The 23537-nt window shown below is 46.7% G+C and overlaps 1 protein-coding gene across 2 annotated transcripts in view; it reads left to right on the top strand.

Moving 5' to 3' along the window:
• Window positions 1-23537, top strand: part of PLCD1 (phospholipase C delta 1) — a 51542-nt gene that overhangs the window by 5989 nt on the left and 22016 nt on the right. Inside the window, exons 1-4 of one of the 2 annotated variants that reach the window (XM_053993970.1) lie at window positions 1908-2097; window positions 6185-6349; window positions 17229-17457; window positions 22198-22327. In XM_053993970.1, coding sequence (XP_053849945.1) covers window positions 1998-2097; window positions 6185-6349; window positions 17229-17457; window positions 22198-22327 — 624 coding nt within the window. In that variant the 5' untranslated portion in view covers window positions 1908-1997. Of the gene's footprint in view, window positions 1-1907; window positions 2098-6184; window positions 6350-17228; window positions 17458-22197; window positions 22328-23537 lie in introns of those variants that run through there. The other variant, XM_053993979.1, reaches the window with a different exon arrangement.

Below are 23537 nucleotides of genomic sequence, written 5' to 3'. Positions count from 1 at the left end.
TTAATGAGAAAGTGAAGCACAGGGGCTCTGTGTGTTCCCAGATCAATCCCTATGGGATGCTGGTTGCTGCTGGACAGGCGAGCTGGTGTGTAGAAGTAAATTGTTTTGCTAAGGCAATTACAGGAGACTTCCCCACTCCTTTAATTAGATCAGTCCTCTCAAGCACAATGTGAAATATGGGAAGTGCTCAGAGACTGATAGCTAATAAATATCATCCAGCCATTACATCATGGTGCTCGCCTCCCTGCCAGGGCAAAAACAAAGCTCCCAGAAGAGTGCTGTGAAGATTATAGCTCTGACATCCAGCCTCTGTCTGTGCAGGGGGCCCAGAAGGGCTGGAGGTGTTTCCCAAACACACTGACAGTCTGGCTAACACGTTCAGCAACGTCCCATCCAGAAGCTGCCTTTATTCTCCTTCGCTGTCTGTGATCTGCAATGGCTGTGTATAAATACAGAGTTATTAGATGTACTGCTGTTCAAGGCCATGCAACGGCTCTGTCTTGTCCCCAGAGAGTTTCTCACCTGTGGTTTATGGCAGTGATTAATGACTCTGACCCTGTCCTTGTGCTGGTCAAACAACCCAGTGCTCTGTGCTGCCCTGTGAGGGCTGGAAGGGCTTCCTTCAAACTGCTGAGAAAGAAGGGGAAGATGTCTGGATTGACAGACACCAGAAACAGAGATAATGTTCATAAAACCTGTATTAATTATGATCAGGGGCTGGTGATGGAGAGCCTTCATTTAGGTTGAAAACAGTGGCTAAAACAGTGTGGTTTGATACTAAGTTTCTTGGGTATGTGCTGATTTTGCAGTAAGGGACATCCACCCCTGTCCCTGCAGGACCTTCACCCTTACAGCAGTAGCTTGCAAAGGGAATGACAAAATAGGAAAAAAAAAAAGTCTGTGACAAGGTGTGTGTATAGCTGCTGTTTTCCCTTCAGAAAAGGTCATGGCTAGGGAAGAATGGATTTAGTCCCAGCCATTGCCAGGACAATGGGGAATGGCTGTGAATTTCAGCAAAGGAAATTTATACTGGTCATAACATAGAAATTCTTCTGAGAACATCTGAGCTCTTGTATGGGTTTCTGAATTGGCTTTGGAGTCTCTGTCCCTAAAGATATCCAAACTCACCTGGACAAGGCTGCAAGCAACCAGATCTGCCTTTGAAGGTGACTCTTCACTTTGGGTGGTTGAACAAGAGAGCCCCAGAGGTTCATTCCAACCTGAATTATTCCGTGATTCTATGTAATCAGTAACTTGTTAAATCCCCGAGGAGGCTTATTCCTATACCAGAGTGCAGGGTAAATCTGAATTACAAGAATAAACCCAAAGCTATGCAGAAACGTGGGGTCAGTGACTCACCGAGTCACACAGGAAATCGGTGGCAGAGAAGGCACTCTCCGCACCCTTAGGAAAATACTCTTCCGTCGGTGGAAAAGGAAGAGAATTAAAACTCGGCTTCCGAGCATCTTTTGGGTCACATCTGCCCTGGCTAGGAGGTGTTCTAGGCACCGTGTTCAGTGCCTGTCACTGGGAACAGCGCCGAGCAGCTGTGCACAGAAGAGAAAGGGTGGAGCCAGGCTCGCTCGGATCCAGGCGCTCGTGGGCAGGACAAGCTGACAAGCCCAAGGCAGTGATTAGGAGCCACAAACAATATCTGCGACTCCTCCAGCCTCTGGAAACGATGCGTAAAATCCCACTGGCGTACGACTGGTGGAAAACTTGTTCCTTCTACCTGGGCAGCTGCCGGCAGGCTCCTCGGCTTAATTTTGCGTCCAGCGTGTGAAGCAGGAGGAGAGACTTGCCACGGTCCCACCCCCAGCCGGACTCTGCCCTCCCCTGCCTTGCTGTGCTCCCGCTGTCCCGCTGCCCGCGCTCGCTCCTTGGAGCCCCGTGTGACACCGCCGGAGCTCCTGGATGAGCAGGGATCCCTGCAGGGGTGGCACGGCCCCCCAGCCCTCCCGCCGGCCGCCGCCTCTCCCCGAGCCCCACACTGGATCATGCAGTGCATCCGGAGGCAGCCCAAGCGCACCGTGTCCCAGGAGAACATGCTGCTGGAGCAGAGCCGTAGAGTGGCCGCGCTGAATGGCATCAGGCTGGGTAAGGGACAGCTTGGGCAGACCCGGCAGCCGCTTCCTTTCTCTTTTCCCAGCGCAGAGGCAGCGCTCCACCCTAAGCTCCAGGGTTATTTTTAAATTCCCAAGGTTTCCTTTGCTTTCGTTTGCCTGTAACCACACGCCAGATGTGTGAACAGCTTCGTTAGAGGCATCAAAAAATGTGGGCAAAGGCTCGGTTCCCAAATCTCTTGCTGGGCTTTCTGAACTGCCTCTGACTGAGGGTGTTTGCGGGGGGCAGTGCCCTTCTCCTGCCCAGTTTTAGCCCTGCTCGGTGGTGTTGCCTGTTGCTGTGAGAGCCCGGGGAACCAGGCAGAGGCTGCTGATGAAAGAGGAAACCCGGGGAGTTTCATAACTTGTGTGCCTGGCTATGAACTCATTGCTGGTTCCTGCTCTCTGGAGGCACAGCCCCAGTGGATGCGAGTGGGACACACAGGGTGGTTGGAAGTGGGAAATAGCCATTTACTCACCCGAGTTCTTTAGATTTTACCAGAAGGGCTTTCTGCCCTTTTAAACCAGCTAACCTGAGTTAGCTGGTTTAGACCAGCTAACCTGGTCTATTAGCAGGTGAGAGGGGAAGAGTGGGTGGGAGGAGACTTGTTTTATAGCGACTGTAATTGAGTTCTATCAGATCAGCAGATTTGTGAGAACAGTGCAACAATACAGAATATCACTGCCATCCTAACTAGCTCCTCAGTGAACTCAAAGCCCCACTCCTACCGTGACAGCTATTGTTTTATTTGGCTTCCTGCTTGCTGTACACCTGAGCTAGATAAGCCAAAGGTTAACATTTCTGATGTCTCAGTGTCTGAAGCTTCCTAGTGCAGTGTATTAACACGATGGTTATTGTGGTGTTGTATGTGCTCAAGGCACTCCTACCTTGGCCAAATATGATTTTCGCTCTGAACATCACTGTGTGCTGAATATATTCTGTTCAGGAAGTGTGTGATTGATGTTTTGCAAGTAGGGGGGTCCTGACCCTCGAAAGGCACTCTGGAATTTTGCATGCTAAGTGTGTATTTCTTATTTTACAGAGGATGCTAAGCAAGACACAGTCTTGCCACATGCTTCAGGCAGGATTTACACATCTGTTTCAGTGCAGTGATTGTGCTTCTCATGCTAAATGTTGTTACAGAGTTGGGAGTCAATGTCCTTGTCCTGCTCCACAGCATTTTTTAACTTTTACATGATGTTGGTGTACAATGACTCTTGTTTCTTAGATGTGTGTTTTCATCGTGGTCAGATGGAGCTCTGGACCACAAACCTCCTCAGCTTCAGGCTTTTGAGCAGTCTTGTCTAGTGGAAGTGTCCCTGCCCATGGCAGGGGGGTGGAATGGGATGACCTGTGAGCTTCCTTCCAACCCAAACCATTCCATGATTCTCCATGGGGTTGTTAGGAAGAAATCTTCAGGTTCCTGCTGGGAAAAGGTGAGTTTTTTTTCTGGAAAGCAGTTCAAATAACCAGCTGAGAGTAATGTCCCACTGACACATCAGGGGTGTGTTTGTGGTTCCTGTGTCAGCAGATCAGAGTGTCTTATGCTGCACTAGGACCTAACAAAAAGCAGGTAGGAACACAGAAGTGACTCACCCAAGAAAAGAGTCTGTGCCAGTGCTTGGTTGGGCATAGGAGGCAGAGCCTGAAGCACTGGGGATGAAGAAGAAGGGGAGTTTTGACCATGCTGTTACACTGACTGGGCTGTGCTGGTGAACAGGATGAAGGGCTCTGAGCTCCAGCTTGTGTCTGAACTCTGTGGTTCAAGCCTGGAGGAGACGAATGTGCCCTTGGCCACCACCTGTGCCCATCCAGATTTATTACATTGGTGCAGCTCTTTGGGATGTCCTGGTAGCAGGAAACGTTACAGCTGTTGCACATAGGGTCTGTGGAACAAAACATGCCCTGGTTAAATGATTTCTCATTCCATGCTCACAAACATCAGCATCCAAAGGATTTGATGGGTTTCCTGCTCTCCTTGTCATGTCACCCCAGGATGACTTGTCCTCCTCCTAGTCCTGTAATGATTACTTGAGTGGTTGGGATCTGAAGAAAAAGAAAGAATCGAGCTGGGAGCCAGGTTAGAAATGTGGGTGAATAGGGAGAAGGGAGAAGTTGATTTCCTCTCCAGGAACCTTGAGGGGAGCCCCAGGGATGTTAGTGAGGCTGCAGTCTGTGCACTTGGAGGACCTTTGCCTTAGAGAAAAAGCCATCTCAGGAGACCAAGAACCTGTGAAACTGTGTTGGTGTGTGTCCTTCCTCCAGATGATCTGGCCTCTCATCGACCCCTGGGAATGCTGTCCCAGGTCCCATAGCTGGCCTCAACTTGTCACCCTTCTGTGCTTTGCAGGAGACAGCTTTTTTTCTTCTCTCCATTAATTTTTTTTCTGAAGCTTTCTGTGGGGGAAGCATTCAAATTCCCCTCTTAGGAACCTCCAGACCACTCATGAGCTGGGGAGCCAAGCAGTGCTGTCGCAGGGAAGACAATGAATGAGATACCTCTTTTAACTTTGAGGAAAGAGAGAAGCCAAAGCCACCTTTGCAGGATCTCCAGCTTCTGCTCTAATGCTTTCAAGTCTGGATGTTTCAGCCTGGCTCAGCTCTGGGCATGCTCCTTGAGCTCTGTAAAACCAGTAAATGGTGTGAGCTGCTCACAGAGTGGAGACTGGACACCCCTAATATTTATCTCTGATGGAAATCTCAGGCTTTGGCAGCCTAAAATGCTCTCTTTAGGCCAGTGCATCCCAGTTACTAACTCACAGTGCTGGTTTTTGCTGCTGCCACCATGGCTCACACTGGTGCTTTGCAGCACCTGGCTCTTCAGTTTCCTGTATGAAATGTCAGGAAACTGGGAATTTGGCCACTTGGATCTCAGGGTTTTGTTTTTCAAGCAGGCCTGAAGTGATGCCTGGTAGTTTATTGTCTTGCCTTGCTTAAAAGCAGCTGAGTCTCCCAGAGAAGAACCAACCCAATGTCACAGGGGACACTGCAGTGAAAAAATGTTACTTGTGAGACTCCACATTATGTTTGTATAATACTGAGGAATTTCCCTGGAGTTGAGTGTCAGGTGGCTGCAGGTGGCCAAGTGGCTACCAGTGCATGGTCAGCACTGCAGACTTAAATGCTGCTTCACCAGCTCTGAACCAGCCTTTCATGCAGTGTCACAGAGCTGCGAGGTGCCTATTACAGAAAGCCCAGGATATGTTTGTTGTGTTTCATGCTCTCTCCCTTCTCAGTTCTGCATGCTTCAGATGTGTAATTAATGGTTGGTTTGAGGGACAGATTCTCCAAGGTATTTAGGCATGTGGAAGTCATGCACTGCCGAGACACTCAAAACCATGCAGAATGCCAAATCTGTTTTCAGAGTCTCAGCAGGTGCTTGTTTCCTCTCTAGATGTCTTAAATGCATTCCTGAATCTAGGCTAAGTTGTGAAATCTGAAGTTCCCACAACCAGAAGGTTTGGTTGTTATTACTTGACATTACACTGGCCTTGTAGTGTAAGAAAGACAAAGACCCTTTGGATAGTTGAGCAATGAGGAGATCGTGGCTGCTCCTTACTGCTTGGTGATCTGTTGCTGCCTGTCACCAAACTTCTTTCTCCTAAGCTTCATCTGATCTGCAGAATTCTCACGTGGATAGGAAGGCACTGTTTGCCAGAGGAGGATGAGAGATATCTTTGTGTATTCCTGTTTCCACAAAGGAAATTTTGTTGCAGAAGAGATTTGAAATAACTTGAAAGTTCCTGACAGCATTCCAGATTCAAGTTATGCAATTTTCCTTTCTCTGCTTTTACTTCTCTGTTGTTGGTTTTGTTGTAGTTTTTGCATCCTAACAGTATTTGCTGGGAAGGAGGTATTTTATGTTTGTAAAACACCTGAGAGTTATAACACAAAGTATTCAGACTCAATCTGAGAAGCACACAAGGCTTCAGCCTCTTTTGTGACCATAAAGCAGCGTGGAGGATTTCTGGGTCTCTCTGCTCTGCTCCCCAGACCTGGCTGCCCCTGTGGAAGGGAAAACTCTTTGAGCATCATTTCTTGAGCTGTCTCTTAAAACATTACCACTTCTGTTTCTCCACAGGCCTCAAAGATGACAAGGACCTGAAGTTCCTCCTGAAAGGCAGCCAGCTGCTAAAAGTGAAGTCAAGCTCCTGGAGAAAGGAGCGGTTCTATAAGCTCCAGGAGGACTGCAAAACCATATGGCAGGAGTCAAAGAAGGTGCTGAGATCCCCAGAGTCACAGATCTGTGAGTAAATTTTGCTTTGTCAGAGGTGCCTGGGGTGAACCAGGACCATCATGGAGGGTTTGGAGCAATGAGAGCAGGTTCTTCATCCCTCCTGTGACACACACACTGAGTGATGCTGTCACCTCCGGGACAGCCACGAGGAATCTGTGGTGTCAGGAATGGTCACATTGCCCAAGCTCATGAGCTGCTGCCTCAGGTGGTTGTGGGGTGGGCTGTGCTGGTCTCAGCAGCCCTGCCTGGCTCGTTTCCTCCCCAAATTGTTCAGCTCACTCAGGTGTCCGAGCCCGAATGCTCGGTGTGAGACATGGTATGAACACTTGTGGTGTGGCATGTGGCTGTTCCACCTTTCCTGCCTGCAGCCCCAGGGAAAAGTGGCATTTCAGCCTCACAAGGGAACTGCAGAGATGTGGAAATCCAAGGGCTAACAGGAGATGTCTCTGGGAAGGACAGCCTATTCTCATCCTTATCTTGGAAACCCAGGATCTGCCCCATTGTAAAAAGTCCAGATACTACAATCACCATTATATGGCACAGGAAAAACCATTCTGTTCCAGCAGGACCCAGCTTGGCACTGTAATTGGGACCCCAACTGAACCCAATTGTGCAGTCAAAATGGAATCAGGCAGGGTGTGTCTGTTTATATATATTTTTTTCTTCTCCTTCCATATTTTTCTGACACATTTCTCCATGTTTTCTGACTTTTTTTCTCTCTTATTTCACTAATCATTTTGGTCTTGTAAATCCAGGAGATAAATTAGTAACATGGAAGATGGTTTATGGCATGTTGAAATGTGTTAATTACACAGGTTTTTTTGGTAATGATCACAATTAACTAAATGAAGGGTGGGTTCTTCAAATTACCTCCCTTCCTCCCACAAGATGTGATAAGATTTCCAGAAGGAGGAGTAAAGTAGCAGAGTAAAATATGTTTGGTTTGTAACCCTGATGACCAGAGTTTTCTCACATGATCTTGGGCACCTCGTTTAATCTCTGTGCATCCTTCTCCACACATTTTCTTTCTCTTCCCTCTAACTGACTGTAAAAGGCTTTGAATCCTAGAATCACAAAGATTTGGGTTGAAAGGGACATTAAAGATCATGGATCAGGGAGTTCCAACTCCCTGCCATGGGCAAGGACACCTGGATCAGGTTGCTCCAAGCCCCACCCAGCCTGGCCATGGACACTTCCAGGAATGGGGCATCCACAGTTTCCTTGAGCAACCTGTGCCAGTGTCTTGTCATACTCTGAGTAAAGAATTTCATTCTAACATCTCATCTAAATCTCTCCTTTTTTAGTTTAAAACTGTTCCCCTTTGTCCATCACTATTTGCCCTTGTAAAAAGTCCCTGTGGCTCCTTTTTTATAAAAGGGGAAGGCTGCAGTGAGACCTGCCCTGAGGCTTTGGGCTGGAGGCTGTCCCCTCCTGGGTGTTTGGATGTCCAGCCTGGCAGGGTCCTGAGCTCAGCTGGGTTCTTCAGGTCTCCCAGGGCAATAACCCATCATAACAACAGCAAACAGAAAGTTCTCAGGGAATGTTTGCTCCAGGGGAATGCCTGCTCTGCTGAGCTCTGTCCCATATAAAACCAAAGTCCTTTCCCACATAATATCTTTCTCTATATAATTTATCTGGCTAATGTATCTCGCTCTAAATCAAATAAGGGTGTGAGTTGAGAAGAATGACTTTCAAAGCTCCCTTTCCTGTGCTCTGAGCCAGCAGTTTCCACATTATGGGGTCTACCTACAGCAACAGTCCTGACCCCACCTAGTCCTTGGAAGTAAATGGGAAGGATCCTTCTGCTGTGGCTCCAGGTACCCTGATGTTTGCCTGGAGAAGCCCTGGTGGATCCATGGCTGTGGACCTGGTGTGGAGAAGGGCTGCAACTGGGACCATTTTATAAAGAAGAGTGAGATAAATCCTTTGAGCTGGGCTCTGAGCACAGGCTGGGAGTGCGTGGGTGTGGATTTACAGCACTCCTGAGACTCGCTGGTAACTGGGCACAGCCAGCATTGCCACACTGCTGGAGGCAGGCAGTGCCACTGTGGGCAGGAGAACCTGCTGTGCCCTGGCAGTGTCCTCAGTGACATGTGGAGATGGAGTAATGCTACCTGCTGGCTCACAGCACGTGCCTGCTCCTTCACACCCTGTGCAGGCACACCTCTCCCAGGGAAAGATTTATTTGGTTTTTTTTGTCATCAGGATAGCAGCAATGGAGACAAGTCAGTAGAGGCAGAGCTTGTCCTTGCAGCTCTGTGATGGCAAGCTAGGCCAGGCCCTGGCCAGACTGGCTTTTGCACCCATCTGGCTGTGGGAGCTGGCCAGGCTGTGTCCCATGTGCTCCTGGCAGGATGTGAGCCTGTACTTGTGGTGCCAAGCTCTTGGGAGGGTTGGAGGGACACCTGCAACCCTCTGCAGGTTGCTGGACACATCTGAGGTGCTCTGCAGGTGCTCTGGACACATCTGAGCCTGGAAGTCAACGAGAGAGATGAGGACTGACTCCTACAAAGTCCTAAGCCATAACATCGAAGAGGTTCATTTTCATAAAATCATAGAATGGTTTGGGTTGGGAGGGACTTGAGCATTTCCAGGGATGGGGCAGCCACAGCTTCTGTGGGCAGCCCGTGGCAGGGCCTCACCACCCTCACTGTAAGGAGTCACCGCCTTCTGGCTAGTCTAAACCTGCCTTCTGGCGTGAAGCCATTCCCCTTTGTCCCATCACTCCAGGCCCTTTGACTAAAGTCCTTCTCCAGATCGCTTGAAGCCCCCTGAAGGTACTGGGAGGAGCTCTTATGTCTCCCTGGAGCTTCTCTTCAGGTTGAACACCCCCAGCTCTCCCAGCCTGTCCCCAGAGCAGAGGGCTTAGCCCTTGAAGCAGCTTCTTGGTCTCCTCTGGGCTTGCTCCAGCAGATTCACATCCTTGGAGGCCCTGGAGCTGCAGTACTGCAGGTGCTGTATCATGAGAGCAGAGGAGAGGGACAAAATCACTTCCCTCAAACTTCTGGTCACGTTTCTCCTTGCCTTTCTCTTTTACTGATCCTCTGATACCTTCCATTCATGAGTTTTCTGAGTGATTGTTGTGTTTGAGTTTCATTCTGGAGCTCTTTAACTTCACCAGGCTGCTCTGGGTCCAGGTACAGAGTGGATCAGCCCTGGCTCGTGTTGTGGCCTCTGGCAGGCTCTATCACCACGTCTGCCTTCTCACTTGGTCCAGTGTGAGGGCTGTCACAGCAGAGGAGGAGTGCAGGGTCGTGATTTGAGACCCAAAATCAGGGACTTCAGGGTGAGTCTCTGCAGAGGGTCACCCTTCCTTGCTAACAAACACTGACTTTGCTCTCCAGGACAAAGCCTTTCTAAGGCTGCAGATAAACTCCCTTTTCAGGATGGAAAAAAGGATGAGCAGAATGGAAACTGGGAGGTTTAGCAGCAGGCCTCTAATCTCATCTGCAGCATTGCTGACAGCCATGGATCCACCTCACAGGAGGGAAGTCTGATAGTCTAAGGGTCATGTTTTTGTTTGGATAGTTTCTTGTTATTCCTGTTGGTATTCCTATGGCCATGTGGAAAATCTATTTGTAAACCATTGTGTGATGGAGTCCAATAGATAAAACTGGGGACTGCCAAGGTTAGACAGGAGAATCTCAGATGTTTGAAGTTCAAAAAACCTCACTTACCAGGGTTGTGACAGGAACAGATGTTGCCTGGATCAGATACATGGGCTATAAGCAGTACCTTCCTCTGTTGTTTTAATTTTAAACAACTATGAATTTAAATTAGATGCTGTCTTCATAGCTGCATTACCCAAACACAGCTTTGGGGATAAGCTGTCCTTCCAAAATGGTTTCTAATCTGGTAGAATAATCCATTTTTTCCTTATTGTCAATAATTCCTTATTTTTCAGTATATTCCATTTAGGCCCTAGGGCAATTTTTTTTTCCACCCCCTCAAAGCCCTTGAAGCATCTTAAGCCAGTTTTCCAGCAAGCATGTTCTGCCCTGTGTGTACTCTCGGGTTGCCTCCAGCAGAAAAACAGGAGTGCTGGGCACCAAGGGCTGCTCAAAAGCACCTTTAAAAATCCATTTTGCACCACAGGCTGCTCCTTCCTGTGGCTGAGCTACAACCAGATCCACCAACACACTGCTGCTCTCGTTATCCTAACTGATGAGTAGGGCCATGGGAGGTTGGATGCTTCTTTGGCCCATGAGGCTTTTGCAGTGCTTTCTCCCTGGCCTCCAGAACCAGAGTTAAAGTGGCTGGATTAACAGTTTTGGGGTAAAGAAAAGGTTTGTGTGAGGGAGCTGGAAAACAGTTCATTCTGAGGCAATTCACAGCTGAGCATCACTGTGGTGTGAGGGAGGAGAGCCAAAGGGGGCAGAGCAGCAGCCTGTCAGTAGCGCTGTCTCGTTCAGCTGTGGTCAAATATCAGATCTCATGTAGGTGAAAAAAAAAAAAAAAAAGAGCAAAAAGGCATTTGCTGCTTTCAGTGAAATTGATTTTTGGAAGTATTTTCTTAAACCAGCTGTAATCCATAGTGTGAGCTCACTTAAGCCAGACTCAATCCCTTTAAAAACTCTCTCAACTTGGGGATTTGTGGGAATGGTTGAAAACTTTCCAGTGAATCATCCTTTTGAGCAGCTGGTGGAGAAACAGGGTATTCAAAGGCAGAAGGAAAAGGCTGAATGGGTCAATTAAGTTTAGGGGTGCTACAGTGGGGCCCCAGAGATGGTGCTTTGGTACCTCCTGCACTGTGTCTCTCCTGGAGGCTCAGGGAGGTGATGTTTTCCATGAGAGCCATGAAAAGCTTCACGCACTGAACCAGGGATGATTCACTGGGGCTGCGTCGTTGAGTCACGAGCAGTGAAGTCAGGAGAGAACGTCAGGAGTTGTAGCTGAAATAATTCCATTTCTGGCCAAAAGCTTTACGTAAGAACTTCTATTGTTAGATTTTTTTCTTTTTCTGTTTTTTTGATTAAAATAATCAGTTTTTGGAGGTGAGCTAAACTCAGTTGCACTACTGAGTGTTGCAAGTGATGCCTGTATTATTACTTAAAGTCATGAAATTAGTCTTGATCTGATGATTAGTTATTCTCCCAATTAAAAATGTACAGAATTTGCTTCTGTTCCTCTGATTTCTGGCACAGTTACAGGGTATTTTTTGCTTGGTTTATGTTTATAGCCTAGTACCAGTGTTCAGGAGAAAACTTCTTCATTTGCTTTTGGCTTGCTGTGAAACTTACGAATATTCTTAAAATACCATGGAGTGAACATATCATACCACTTTTGTAGAAGAATAAATTATTGTCTCCATTGAATTAACGTCCTGAACTCACTTGCAGAAGAACAGGAAGGATGTAATATTGCTTTGTGTTTGCTGGAGTCACGAAGCGAAAGCTTGAAATTGTTCCTGATAAGTGTCTAAAGTCAACAGAAACTCTCAGCAACCTGTGTGCCACACAGCAGGTAGCTGGCTGCACCAACAGCTTCCTTCTGCAGTCTCTTGAGGAATCATTGCTTTCGTGGTCAGACATGTATTTATCCCTGGAAAAATATTTGCTGATGCGAATGCGTTATGCAAGGCGGCCGTCAGCTGTGAAAACAAAACTGTCTGTCTGTGGGTCTCATCAGTTTTTATCAAAATCACTGAAGCCATCAAACACGTCATTTCAGATGCAGAGCTGCCTGTTTCTTCGATTGAGTTTTGAATCAGGCCACCGCGGGCGTTGCCGGGACGGTTTTCATCCCAGGCAGCGCGCTGACAAATATTGACCTTATTCTCCATAGCATATGTTAAATGCAAAGGCAGAAGTGTTGAGAGGCTCAGATCCAAATTTAGCGGTGCTGTGATGGCAGGGGAAGTAGGAACTGGCCGCCAAAATAGTTTGCAGGTCCCTGGTTGTGTGGAAGGAATGTAAATAGAGATCATTCTCTTTGCTTCAGTGCCCCAAGCCATGATGGGTAGACTGAAAGACTGGGTAAAGACCTAACATGAAAGGATATTTCCAAACAACCTGTAAAATTGCATGTGCAATTGTTGTCAGCTGGTAAACACATGCCAGCAGTGAGGGCAGACTGCTGTGCAGCAGATCTTGAGTCAGAACAACCTGCTGAGCGTGTCGGTGGAGGGGGAGAAGGGAATGGATGAGGAATCAGCGGCTGGGACCTGCCATAATTCACACACAGGGAGATGAAAGAGCAATGCAGGCAGGGCTGGGAGGGCACGGGGCTCATGCTGAACCCACCCGTGAGCCATTGTGTTGAAGGGATGAGGGTGATGGATAGCCTTTGGTATTCCCAGCCTGGGGGGCTGACAGTGCTCCAGCTCCCGCTGCTTACAAAGGTCCTGATCCCTTTGATCCCTCCCTGATCCCAAACTCCAGCTGGCCAGCTGCGTTTGGCCATTAGCATCAGCCACCCCTGGTGAAACTGAAATCAGCTGAACGGGGTGAAACCAAAGTGAGGAGCAGCACACGGGGCACGCTCGGCGTGTTGTGAAATCCGTGTAGTGTCTCTGCAGGATGGTCCTGGGGTCAGGTAGCAGCTTTCATCTGCTCCTCACAAGATGAGGAGCCGAGGTGCAGCTGGTGAGGGTCTGGCCTCTCTGCAGATGTGCAGGATGGTGTGCGGGCTCTGTATGGCTGAGCACGTTTCTCATCTGCATTTCTTGACAGTAAACAGAAGTGACTTACTGAGCCAATTAGAGTGGGATGGAGTAATTCAGTGTGACTGAGTGCCACACTGCACAGACCGCCTGTTACTGACAGAGGGTGGGGTAAGGAAGGGATCTGAGGAGTTCTTCTTGGACTAAATCAAGGAAGGCTGTTTTGGCAGTGCTCATAGAGTGACCCTCCTCTCCCACTTCATCAGCAAAGGCACAAGAAAAGAGAAACACCTGCCAGTCCTTGTCCTTCACATGCTCAGTAGTTTGCAGGAGGTGCAGGTTCAGTTTCTTACTTTCTCTCTTGATAAATACTCTTGACAAAATGTCTCATCTCAAAGGCTGCCTGTCAAGCAGGAGGAAGACACAGGGATTGTTGTCTGCCTTTGTTCCTCCTTTCCCTCTTTCCTTAGGATTAGCAGAGTTTACTGCTCATGCTCCCAGTATAGTCTGGACATTTCAATTGTGGAGCAATGATGAGAGAAGAGATGGAGAGGCCAGGACTCCTCTCTGACAAGTGCTTTCATCATTAGGAATGTTGTCAGGCTCATCCTTCTGGCTCTTCTACACCAGAGTCATAGAATTGCTTGGGTTGGAAGGGATCTTAAAGATCACCCAGCTGACTTCCTTTAAGAGTTGTTCCTTCTGCATGAGGAGCTGAGTTTGCAAATGTAACACCAAGCTCCTTGAAAGCTATTAAGAGAGCAATACAAATCAAGAGAGATACCCAAAATTTACATGTTGGTTGCTTGAAAATACCATGGGCTGTCAAAAGAATCCTGAGGGCCTGAGTCATCCCTGCCTGCCGATGCCAGGGGTAAAAGAGGAGAAGGGTGCTGGGCTGAAAATCAGCAAGGGAGAATCACAAGAGCAGGAGCCAGTGATGAAAACTGAAAAGAGGGCTAGAAAGAAAGTTCTCAACATCTCTCTGAGAGTAGTTCAGACAGGAGGAATTCCACTGGCTCCAGGGAAGGCTGCTGTATGTCCATGTCAGTGGGGAGCCTTTGGCTGTCTGAGCAGCGTCCAGAGCAGCCAGGAAGGCTGACCAGGCTGTAACCTGTGTGAGTCGGTGTCTGGAGGTCAGGAGGAACACAGGCTTCCTTGTGCTGCACGTCATGTTTTGGGCTCTCTACAAACCACCTCTTCAGCAGACGCAAACACTCAGAAGTAGATGCAAACTTTCCAGATTCCCTTCAGCTTGTGGTTATCTCCCCGCTGTGGCGTGATGGGGAAGGAACAGGGAGGCTGCAGGGAGCTGTGATTGATGGCTGTTTGCTGTGAGTGTTCCTCTGCTGTGAAACTTCTCTGTGCCCCAGTTATTTTTGATTTCTCCTTGCAGATAGCTCAGCTGAACACACATTTTGGGACTCCTAATAGAGTACACTCGCTGCCTGGGAGCAGCTGATAAAGTACTCATGCTGGGTTAAGATTTTCCAGAAAAGAGATAACTTTAGCAGATGGCTTGGGCTGAGTCCTTTGGCTTCATTTTTTTTATTGTTAGATGAAAACAGTACACACAACCAAGCTATGGAAAGCTATAAAAAGTGTCCTTCCTTACCCCACATTTTAACAGTTCCTGTGGTGATAGTTTCTCTCCTTCTCTCTTGTGTGACTACAATAGACACCAGTCATGCTCTTCAGCCTTCCTTGGACCCTTTCTGTATTGAGGAGCTCTTTTATCTCCATCATCCTCTTCTCAGCACACCCTGAAAAGATCAAGGCAGCCCTTCCAGACACAGGTTTTCAATCTTTTTTTCCTCCCACACAGCTCTCTTTTCCAGTGGATTCATGCAGCCACGTAATGGTTTCCAAAGAATCCATTCTAAATTTCCAATATTTAACATCAGATTTTCTGGTCTTGGAAACACGAGGCCATTGCCAACCCGAAGTTTAAGGATTGATTGCACAAGCAGACTAAGGAGCCATTCTGCAGGACAATAACTCTTGTGAGCCAAGCAGTGGTGAGCAGCTGGCAGGTGAAGAGGAATAACAGGATGGTCCTTCCACTTCACTGCCATAAGCAGAAGAGATCTGGAGAGGAGGAGAATTCCATACTTAAGGACAGTCTGCATATGAGATGCCCAGCTTGCGCTCTCTTTCTGGTCAAGGGTCCACTGTAGCCATGGATTAAGGGTATAACTTATCTTACCCTGAAATATTTTGTTTGACTAGGACAGAACAGCTCTGTTCCAAAAGCTGCTTTATTTCCCACTGGTTCTAAAAGAAACCTAAATAAACTTTAGACTTCTTGATTGAACTGAATCTGACCAAACATAATAAGATGCTTTACATTAAAGGTGAAGTTCCACCTTGGGCACAACCACTGTAATTTGATTAATGTCCTGGTTAAAGGGCAAGATCATCAGGAAGGCCCAGCTGTGGGGGAATTTCAGCCCTTTTTTGTTTTCAAGCTGGTTTTAGTACTCAAACTCATAAACTTTCACTCAAAGGTGAATTGGCCAGATAACATAATTCCACAGCAGCCCATCCCAACCTAACCTTTTCCTCCCCTCCCCTCATCTGATCAACTCTTGGCTTTTAGGAAGTGATAATCGAAGACCACACAGAGATAACAGCTCATAATTGTCAGGGAAAAGCTTGGCCAGCTCCAGGGAGCTCCTCATGGTGTGTTCTTGTATAGGAACCAAACCAGCAAAGTGCTGTGGAAGGTGTTTGACCACCCCAGCATCTGGTGAGAGCTTGAAGCAAATGTTAAGTGTTGCTTTTGGAAAGTCACTGATTTTTGAAGACTGAAATTTTGGATGGTTTGTTGCAGTTTTTTTTTTTTTTTCCCAGCAGCTGAACATTATCATTACTGCTCTGGGAAAACAAGGAAAGTTTTCAAACCTCTAATGAGCATTTGATGAATTTTGGATAATCCCAAGGCAGCCATGCAAAAAACGTGCAGGTGGTACTGAGTTGGGTCTTCCTACAGTGTTGACTTTGAATGGACTGAGCATTTTAAGGGTGAAATGGATGTTTAAAGGCAAGTTTCTCCTATTCAGCTAAACTTTGGGGGTATTTTGTACTCATGCACTGTGTTTTAACAAAGCTCCAGACCAGGTTGCTCCAAGCCCCATCTAACAGGGCCTTGAACACTTCCAGGGATGGGGCACCCACAACTCAGGGAAACCTGCGCCAGTGTTTTGTAGATGTATGAAGTGACCCATGAAAGACAAAAAGAGGCTGTGGATGCTGCTGGGAGCTCGCCTGATTTCAGCCCAGTTTGAGGGCACTGGTTGCTCTCAAGAGCATTTTAGGGTTGTCTCTGTTCCTTGTATTTGTTTAATAAAAGTTTCTTCATGCACTGCTCTTTCTGGATTGCCCTGTGTGTGCATTTTGCAAACTTGGAGCAACTTCAGGGTTCATTTCCACCAGCTGAAGAGCAGAGATGTAAGTGGGGAAGGATGAGCTTGAAAACAGTGCTTTGATTTCTTACAGCAAGGAGAATAAATTCTACCCTTGACAGGGTTTAGGATGGAGTATGGGTGACACCAGACTGCTCTGAAGCTTTGGTCTTTGCCTCCTTAATTTGCACTACCGTGACTGAGAGGAACAGATGAGATCTTAAATTTTACCTTCTCACTATTTTTGCAGCCTAAAGAAGGACAGTTTTGTTCCTTACCCTCCTCTTCTTGAAGTCACCTCTTATTTTGCCCAGAGAGACTGTGGACTTCTCATCCCTGGAATTGTTCAGGGCCAGCTGGATGGGGCTTGGAGCAACCTGATCTAGTGGAACGTGTCCCTGTCCATTTCAAGGGTTTGGAACTGGATGATCTTTAAGGTCCCTCCCAACCCAAACCATTCAGTGCTTTTAGGATTTTCCTGTGGGGTGATGTTCACAGGGAGGCACAGCTCCACTCTCCCCATTCTCAGGGGGAATGAGTAAAGGGGTGCTCAAGTCAGGGATGCTCCAAGGACTTGGAACCAAACTCATGGCCGTGATTTGTGTCTCGTGAACAGGACATCACAGTACCTATGGCATATTCTGTTTCTTTATTAAAGAAAGAACATAGAGATAGAGGTTTTCTTTTTAAGATTTCTTGCTCTTTCTGGTCCTTTTGAGTTGAGTTTTCTTCAGTACCAAAGCTTGGGGAAGTGGGGAAAGGGAAGGGAACCCTCCAGAGGCTTCAGGAAAAGGAGAAAGTGTAATTTTTTAATATCCCTCACCAAGTAGAGATAAGGCTGACTGAACCCCTGCTGACAGCAGGCTCTGCTTTCTTTCCACAGTCTCCATTGAAGATATCCGGGATGTGAGGTCAGGCCATAAAACAGAAGGTATGGAAAAATACGCCAAGGATGTCCCAGAGTATCGCTGCTTTTCCATCATCTTCAAAGACCAGCGGAAAAACCTGGACCTCATTGCGAGTTCAGAGGATGATGCCAACCACTGGATTGCTGGCCTTGGGAAAATCATAGCCCACAGCAACTCCATGAACCAGAAACAGAAACTCCAACAGTATCCTTTGCCTTATAAAGTGATTAATCACGGACAAAGATGCACTTGTCTTTCCATGTGGGTGGGGATAGCAGACTAACCTCCTTTTTTCCCTGTTGGCCCTGGGCACTGGGTTTTCTCTTGCATTGATTTTGCACCCAGGCAAGCTCCCTGGTTTCCAATGCTTTTCCCCCCTGTTTTACAATGATACCAAGCAAGAGTGGAGTCAGGCTTAATGTGGCTCCTTAAGCGAAGAATTCCCTCTTTCATGGAGCTCCAGATGAAACAATCTTTTTTTTTTTTTTGTGTTCTTCAGGGGTCTGTTTCACTTGCATTGCAGTAAACTCCAGGACAGGCACTTCTTGGCAAGGCATGAAAAGCCCGCACTGTTTACCGTGTTTCTCGGTAATACAAGGAGAGGGAACTGATTCTCCTCTTCTCACTGCCAAATTTACTCCAGGGTAGCTCCACTGACTTGAGTGAAATTACTCCTTATTAGCCTCAGCATAGGAGGAGGTTTTGCCCTGAAAAAAATCTGCAGTTGCTCTAGCGACAATGCAGAGATCAGAAAGGAAAAGGCACAGAGCAGGAAAGGAGAGTGAATTCATTATGAAATGGAGAGGGGTTGGTTATTGGGTGAAATCCTGGCTCTGCTGAATTCACAGGGAATTTTCCCTGAGGCTGCATTTCACTCAATAAGTTGCTTTGCAAACAGAGGTCTCATGTTTAAAAAGAGAGGATATATGTGGGTGCAGTTTTGGATAGATTTGAACTATGACCATGACATCTGAAGCTGTTGGCTTCAGATTTGACCCTGATTTGACAGAGCCACAGTAACTGTAAAATATTAGGGTCCTTTAAGCTTCCCAAAGGCAGATATTCAGCTATCAGAGAGGAAAACAGATAGGACTTGGGGAGAGAAGGCTGGGTGGGCTTCATGACTTGTTTGACACCAAACATCAGAGAGGAGGGGAGATGCAAAATCCTCAGCTGGGAAAAATCACAAAGCTGGAGCTCAAGTCTGAGAAGGCACCAGGAAGTTTTACCCTCAGTTAAGTCTTCACTCCATGTGGGTTCTCTGCTGGGTAATAATGCACTGATGGAGAAGGAGATGGTGCATAATGCTGAGCTTTCATCAGGCTTTACTCTTCTGTGGATTCTCTGAAGTCTGAGAAGCATTTTCACAGCCACAGTGCTGTTCACTTAAAGGAATCAGACTCCATTAGTTCTGATGTGCCTGGGATGTCCTGTTTGTCTCTTGCATTATGAGTGTCTTTTTTGGATGGCTTTTCAAGCTCTACAGGGCTGTAAGGTCACTCCTCAGCCACCCCACAGTGTGTAGGGGAAAATCTGGGCTACAGAAAGTTGTCCCTGGAGCATATCAAGTTAAATATATTGCTGAAAAACTTGCCTGTAAGAAGAGACAAGATTTTTAAGGGGGGGAAAATAACAATGACATTTGCAAAGGAAGAAGGCTGTAAATTTCCAGCATGGAAAAGTGCCTTTCTGTCTTTGGAAAGCAGAATCGAAGCTAAATAGGGTGGGTAGGCAAACCATATTTCTGGAAGAGTAATTACTGTGCAGTGCTGGCTTCCAATCTGGGCTTGTCTCAGGCCATTTAACGTAACCTGGAATTACAGAACAGCATGATTTCTCATTTGAAATTTGATGATGTTTAATTAAAGCCTGGGATTTTAAATTTAGTCTGCCTTCCCTGGGTTTGCTTGGCAGTGTGGGCTTGCTCAGATCTTCCTTAAACCTCAGGAGTGTTCTCAGCATCTGTGAGCACAGAAGGGGGAGAGTCAGGACATGAGATGTGTTGTGTGCCCTGCCTGTCCCCCATGACTGGAGAATTGCCTTGCAGGGTATCTTTTTCAGCCTCCCAAAGCCTTGCAAAACAAGTAAGGAATGTGCAAGTTTTTGAAATCAAGGACTGAAAGCAAAAACTCTGCTGGTTTCAGATGGGGCTCATTCAGTTTGGAATTCAGTGGAGTTGCCTGTGGTAGAAAGGGACTGGAATCAGTGTCTTATGTGTTTTTCCAGTCCTATATTCCTACACAGATAAAACTCCCACATGCTTGATGAGCATGTCTGATGTTCTTATACACAGAGTTCTGTTTTAATAAGCCTCAGATTCAACCTTGCAGCAGGCTGGCATAGGTTGTGTAGTAAATATTGCAGGTATGTGTGCAGGGAAGATTTTAGACCAGAAAATACAGAGGACTTTTCATTTGAGCAGGGTGGCACTGTCTGCTTTGGTTCTGGGGTTTATGTGTGAGTTTTTCTTCTGGTTTGAAAGCACTTACCAGAAGTTCTGCAGCATTTCTGTTCTGAGCACAGTCATGGGATATCTGCCAGATAGAAACCAAAGAGGGATGACTGAAACTCATCCCTGGAGCTGGCACAGCCTTTAAAAACAAGAGGCAGGAGGCAGGCTCTCCCTGGATGCATACAGAAATGGGAGCAGCTGCTTCCTAGTGCACTCAGGCCCACAGAGGGGCAGGAGGTGAAAGGAAGATCCACAGCCAGGACTGAAAAATGGTGTTTGTACCACATGAGAGGACTTTCAGTTGAAGTGTTTTGTTCATCCAGCTCCTCTAAGCTCTCCCAAAGCTGAGGGGATCCAGATGGATGGGGAGATTGGGTATTTTGGGGCCAGAATGCTGCTATTTACTGAGATCTCAGTTATCTGTACTCTCCTTTTTCTCTCTTTGCTGCTTGTCCTTGCAGCAAGAGGACCCACTGTGTGTGCCTGGGCTTTTCCTGGGCTCTCTGATTTCCCTCCTGCATTTCTCAGCCTCCTGGGCTGAGAAAAGCATCCTCCATTAACAGGTAGGACCTGGGCATACTCTTTTGCAGATGTATTTACTGCCCACATTTTGCCTTCCAGGGAGGACTTTGGGTACATGCATGACCTCTGGGTGCTCATTATCAGAGGAAATTATGCAGACTCTTAAAAAAAAAGTGGTTTTTTTTTGCAGTGGTTAGCACAAAACCAGTAGTTTCTATGGACAAAAGAGTAGTTTCTCTCCACCCCTACTGCTCACCTCTGGCTGTGGCAGACTGGATTTCCTCTTGGCTCAGCAGAGTTGGGTGTTTCTCCTGCCTGTTGTTTTTAGGGAAGGCTGGGAAGGGGACACAAGGTGCAGGGTCAGGTGTGAGTGGGTGGCACCAGGGTGACAGTCTGACAGACCCTCTCTGGAGCAGAGCTGGTGGAGGGGGTGTTCTGCACCCTGGGGTGGGTGTGGTGTGCTCCCAGCACAGCATCCTCTGCTCGTGGGAGCTTCATGACTCAAACTGGATTTTCTGGGGAGAATCAATCCAAGCCAGACCCTGGTTCAGAGCTCTGGAGCGTCCTTGGGAAATGCAGCTTCTCTTTATTTTGGTTTCCATGTCTAAAGAAGGGGAATATTAATATTACCAGGCTCAGACGGATGTGGGGTGAGGTCATTGCTTAGCACCTGCCAAGATTTTTAAAGTCAGAAAGTTCAACTTTCCATGAGACAAACAATACTCACTAACAGTTTACACATATCTCCATCACTAGGAAATACTTCAGTGCAGGGGTAGCTCTGGTAAACACTGTTTCAGGGTTATGTTTAACAGCCCCTAAGGCTGTTAATGCCCTTTTCTGGGGTCATTTTGGAAGGCCCAGTTTAAATGTTACAGCACCATATGCCTCAGCTGGTATTTGCTGATTCTGAGCTTTACTTTGATTAGCATTCATATTGAGCATTTTTTTTGGGGGGAAGTTTTTCTGGAATGAGTTTGAAGCATTGTTTCCTATGTGAGACATGGAAGGTTATTACTGGAGATCTAATTCTTACTTCAGTAATTTTTTTTTTTCCTGTTGAAAAGTAGATATTTTCTGGATGACCTTTCTTATTTGACAGTAAAGCAAATTAGACAGACAGTTCCATGATGCAAAAAGCATGGGGTTTTTTGGTGTTAAAAACTGCAGTGTGTCTCAACTGTCTAACATGATTTTAGAGACTGAAAGACAATGGAAGTCCCAGTTCAAATTATCTGACATCACATTAAGGAGATCATTCTTACAGCAGTTACTCCTGATCCATAGATACACTAAAGTGATTAAAACCCAACCTCTTATGAAATATTATCACAATACAGCACAGTTACAGACCCTGTGCATTTCATCAGGGGAAGAAGGCAAGACCCACAAAGTTTGGTTTGATTCCACTCACAACAAAGTTCTTAGGAGATATAGGTAGAAATCCCTAAAACTATGCTGAAGGTGAGTTCAAAAATTATTATTGATACTTCTTCTGGAGTTCAGTGTTCACCACGACACACTGAATATTGAACAAATCCATGACAATGAGTTTACCAAGCTTCTCTTGGGAGCTCTTTTCATTCTTTCCTTTATCCCCTTTTAACTGTCTGGAGCAGAATGTACTTTCTGTCATAAAAGAGAAATCAAACTGTTTCTGGCTGCAGCCAGAAACTCCTACAGGGTAAAAAGAGCTGCTCCAGCCTTGGCCAGATGGTGAAAAGCTTCTCCCAGGTCACGATCAGTTGTATCACAGCACATTTTCCTTCTGCCACGGCACCATTGTGCTCTGTGGGAGCAGAAGGTGAGGTGGTGTCAGCTGCTCAGGGAGCCCACGCTGATTTACAGCAGCTGGAGAGGTGGCTCAGAGCCTTTAGAAGAGGATTTCCCCCCTGCTATGTGCAGCAGAAGGTATTTAAGTGTTCAGGCTAGGCACTGACCTGGAAGGATTTCCTTACATCCCCCTGCAGCTGGATTCACACCTGCCTGAGGAAAGCTGACAAAAACAAAGACAACAAGATGAGCCTGAAAGAGCTCAAAGACTTCCTGAAAGAAGTGAACATTGAAGTCGATGACTACCATGCCAAGAAGATTTTCCAGGTAATGGGAGCAAGCAGAAAAAGGGTTTGCTGTTGGCTGGGGTCAAGGTGTCCCACAGCTTTCAAGCTTGGGTTGGAGACCTCACCTAAAGTGAACTCCTGGCTTCTTTTCTTGTACCAAGGAAGGACTCAGGTTTTGGTGCTCAGTAATTTATTGCTCAAAATAATTGATTCCCACTAAGTTAGGCCAGCACAATGCTTTTGATGAGGGTGTGTTAAGATCTTTCTTCATATTCGATGCCTAATTTTGCCATGAAGCAGAAAATGAGATGCAGACATGGATAATGCAAGAAAAAGGGAAACAAAGTTGAAGTCCCAGGGATTTCAGGAGTTTTGTGAGCCACTGCTGCATATCAATGCCTAAGTCTGGCTGAATTTTGTTTGGTTACAATTGTGAACCCAGATCCTCACATTCTCAGACAAAGGGGGTGCAAAGTGACAGGTATAAACAAACAAACAAACAAACAAAAAAAGAAGTGCCAATTAAGAAAAAAACCTTTCCAGATTAATGGTAGATACACAACATTGCACCCAAGCCTGGACTAGTCTGATTGACTTAATACTCCCAAGGCATATTTAATCTGGTCAGGGATGTACACTTCTAAATTCTCCAGATTCAGCTTGCTGGCTGAGCCTATCAGAAGATAAGAAAGGGATGAAAAATTCTCAGTTGTTCAGCTTTGGATTTCTCTCTGGAGAATCCATCCTGCTGAGGTGAGATAAAACATCTGGATAATTTCCAAACTTCCATCCTGTCTGAATTACTGTGTGTGCAGTTTCAGAAATGTCTTTTTCTGATCAGTGGTAAACACAAGGGTGGTTTTGGGCACTGGGCAGGAGTTCTCCTGCTCCTCCATGTGAGCCTTCCCCCAAAGGAGGTCCAAGTTTCCTTGTCTTTACTTTCTAGACATCTCTCTTTATGGACAACTCCTCAGGAATCAGGGGGAAGGTCATCAGCACATCTTAAAGAGTTTCAGCTCACAGAATATTCCAGTTGTACTGCCCGCTCTGGCTGGTGGATCCCATCCTTTATTCCCTGCCCAGGAAGATCCTGGAAGAGTGGAAATAAGGCTGAGAATCCACGGATTGAGGTGCAGGTCTCAACTGGAAGTAGTTGCCAACACTTCCTCTGCAGTCAGTGCAGGTGAAGCCAGTAAGGACCAGGGTGTGAATCTCCTCATCCTAAAGGATACATCTCACATACAGGAGAT

This window comes from Vidua macroura, chromosome 1, assembly GCF_024509145.1.
Source record: "Vidua macroura isolate BioBank_ID:100142 chromosome 1, ASM2450914v1, whole genome shotgun sequence".
Taxonomy (NCBI): Eukaryota; Metazoa; Chordata; class Aves; order Passeriformes; family Viduidae; genus Vidua; species Vidua macroura.
The sequence above is the reverse complement of the archived record's forward strand: the minus strand, read 5'-3'. Positions and strand labels throughout refer to the sequence as shown.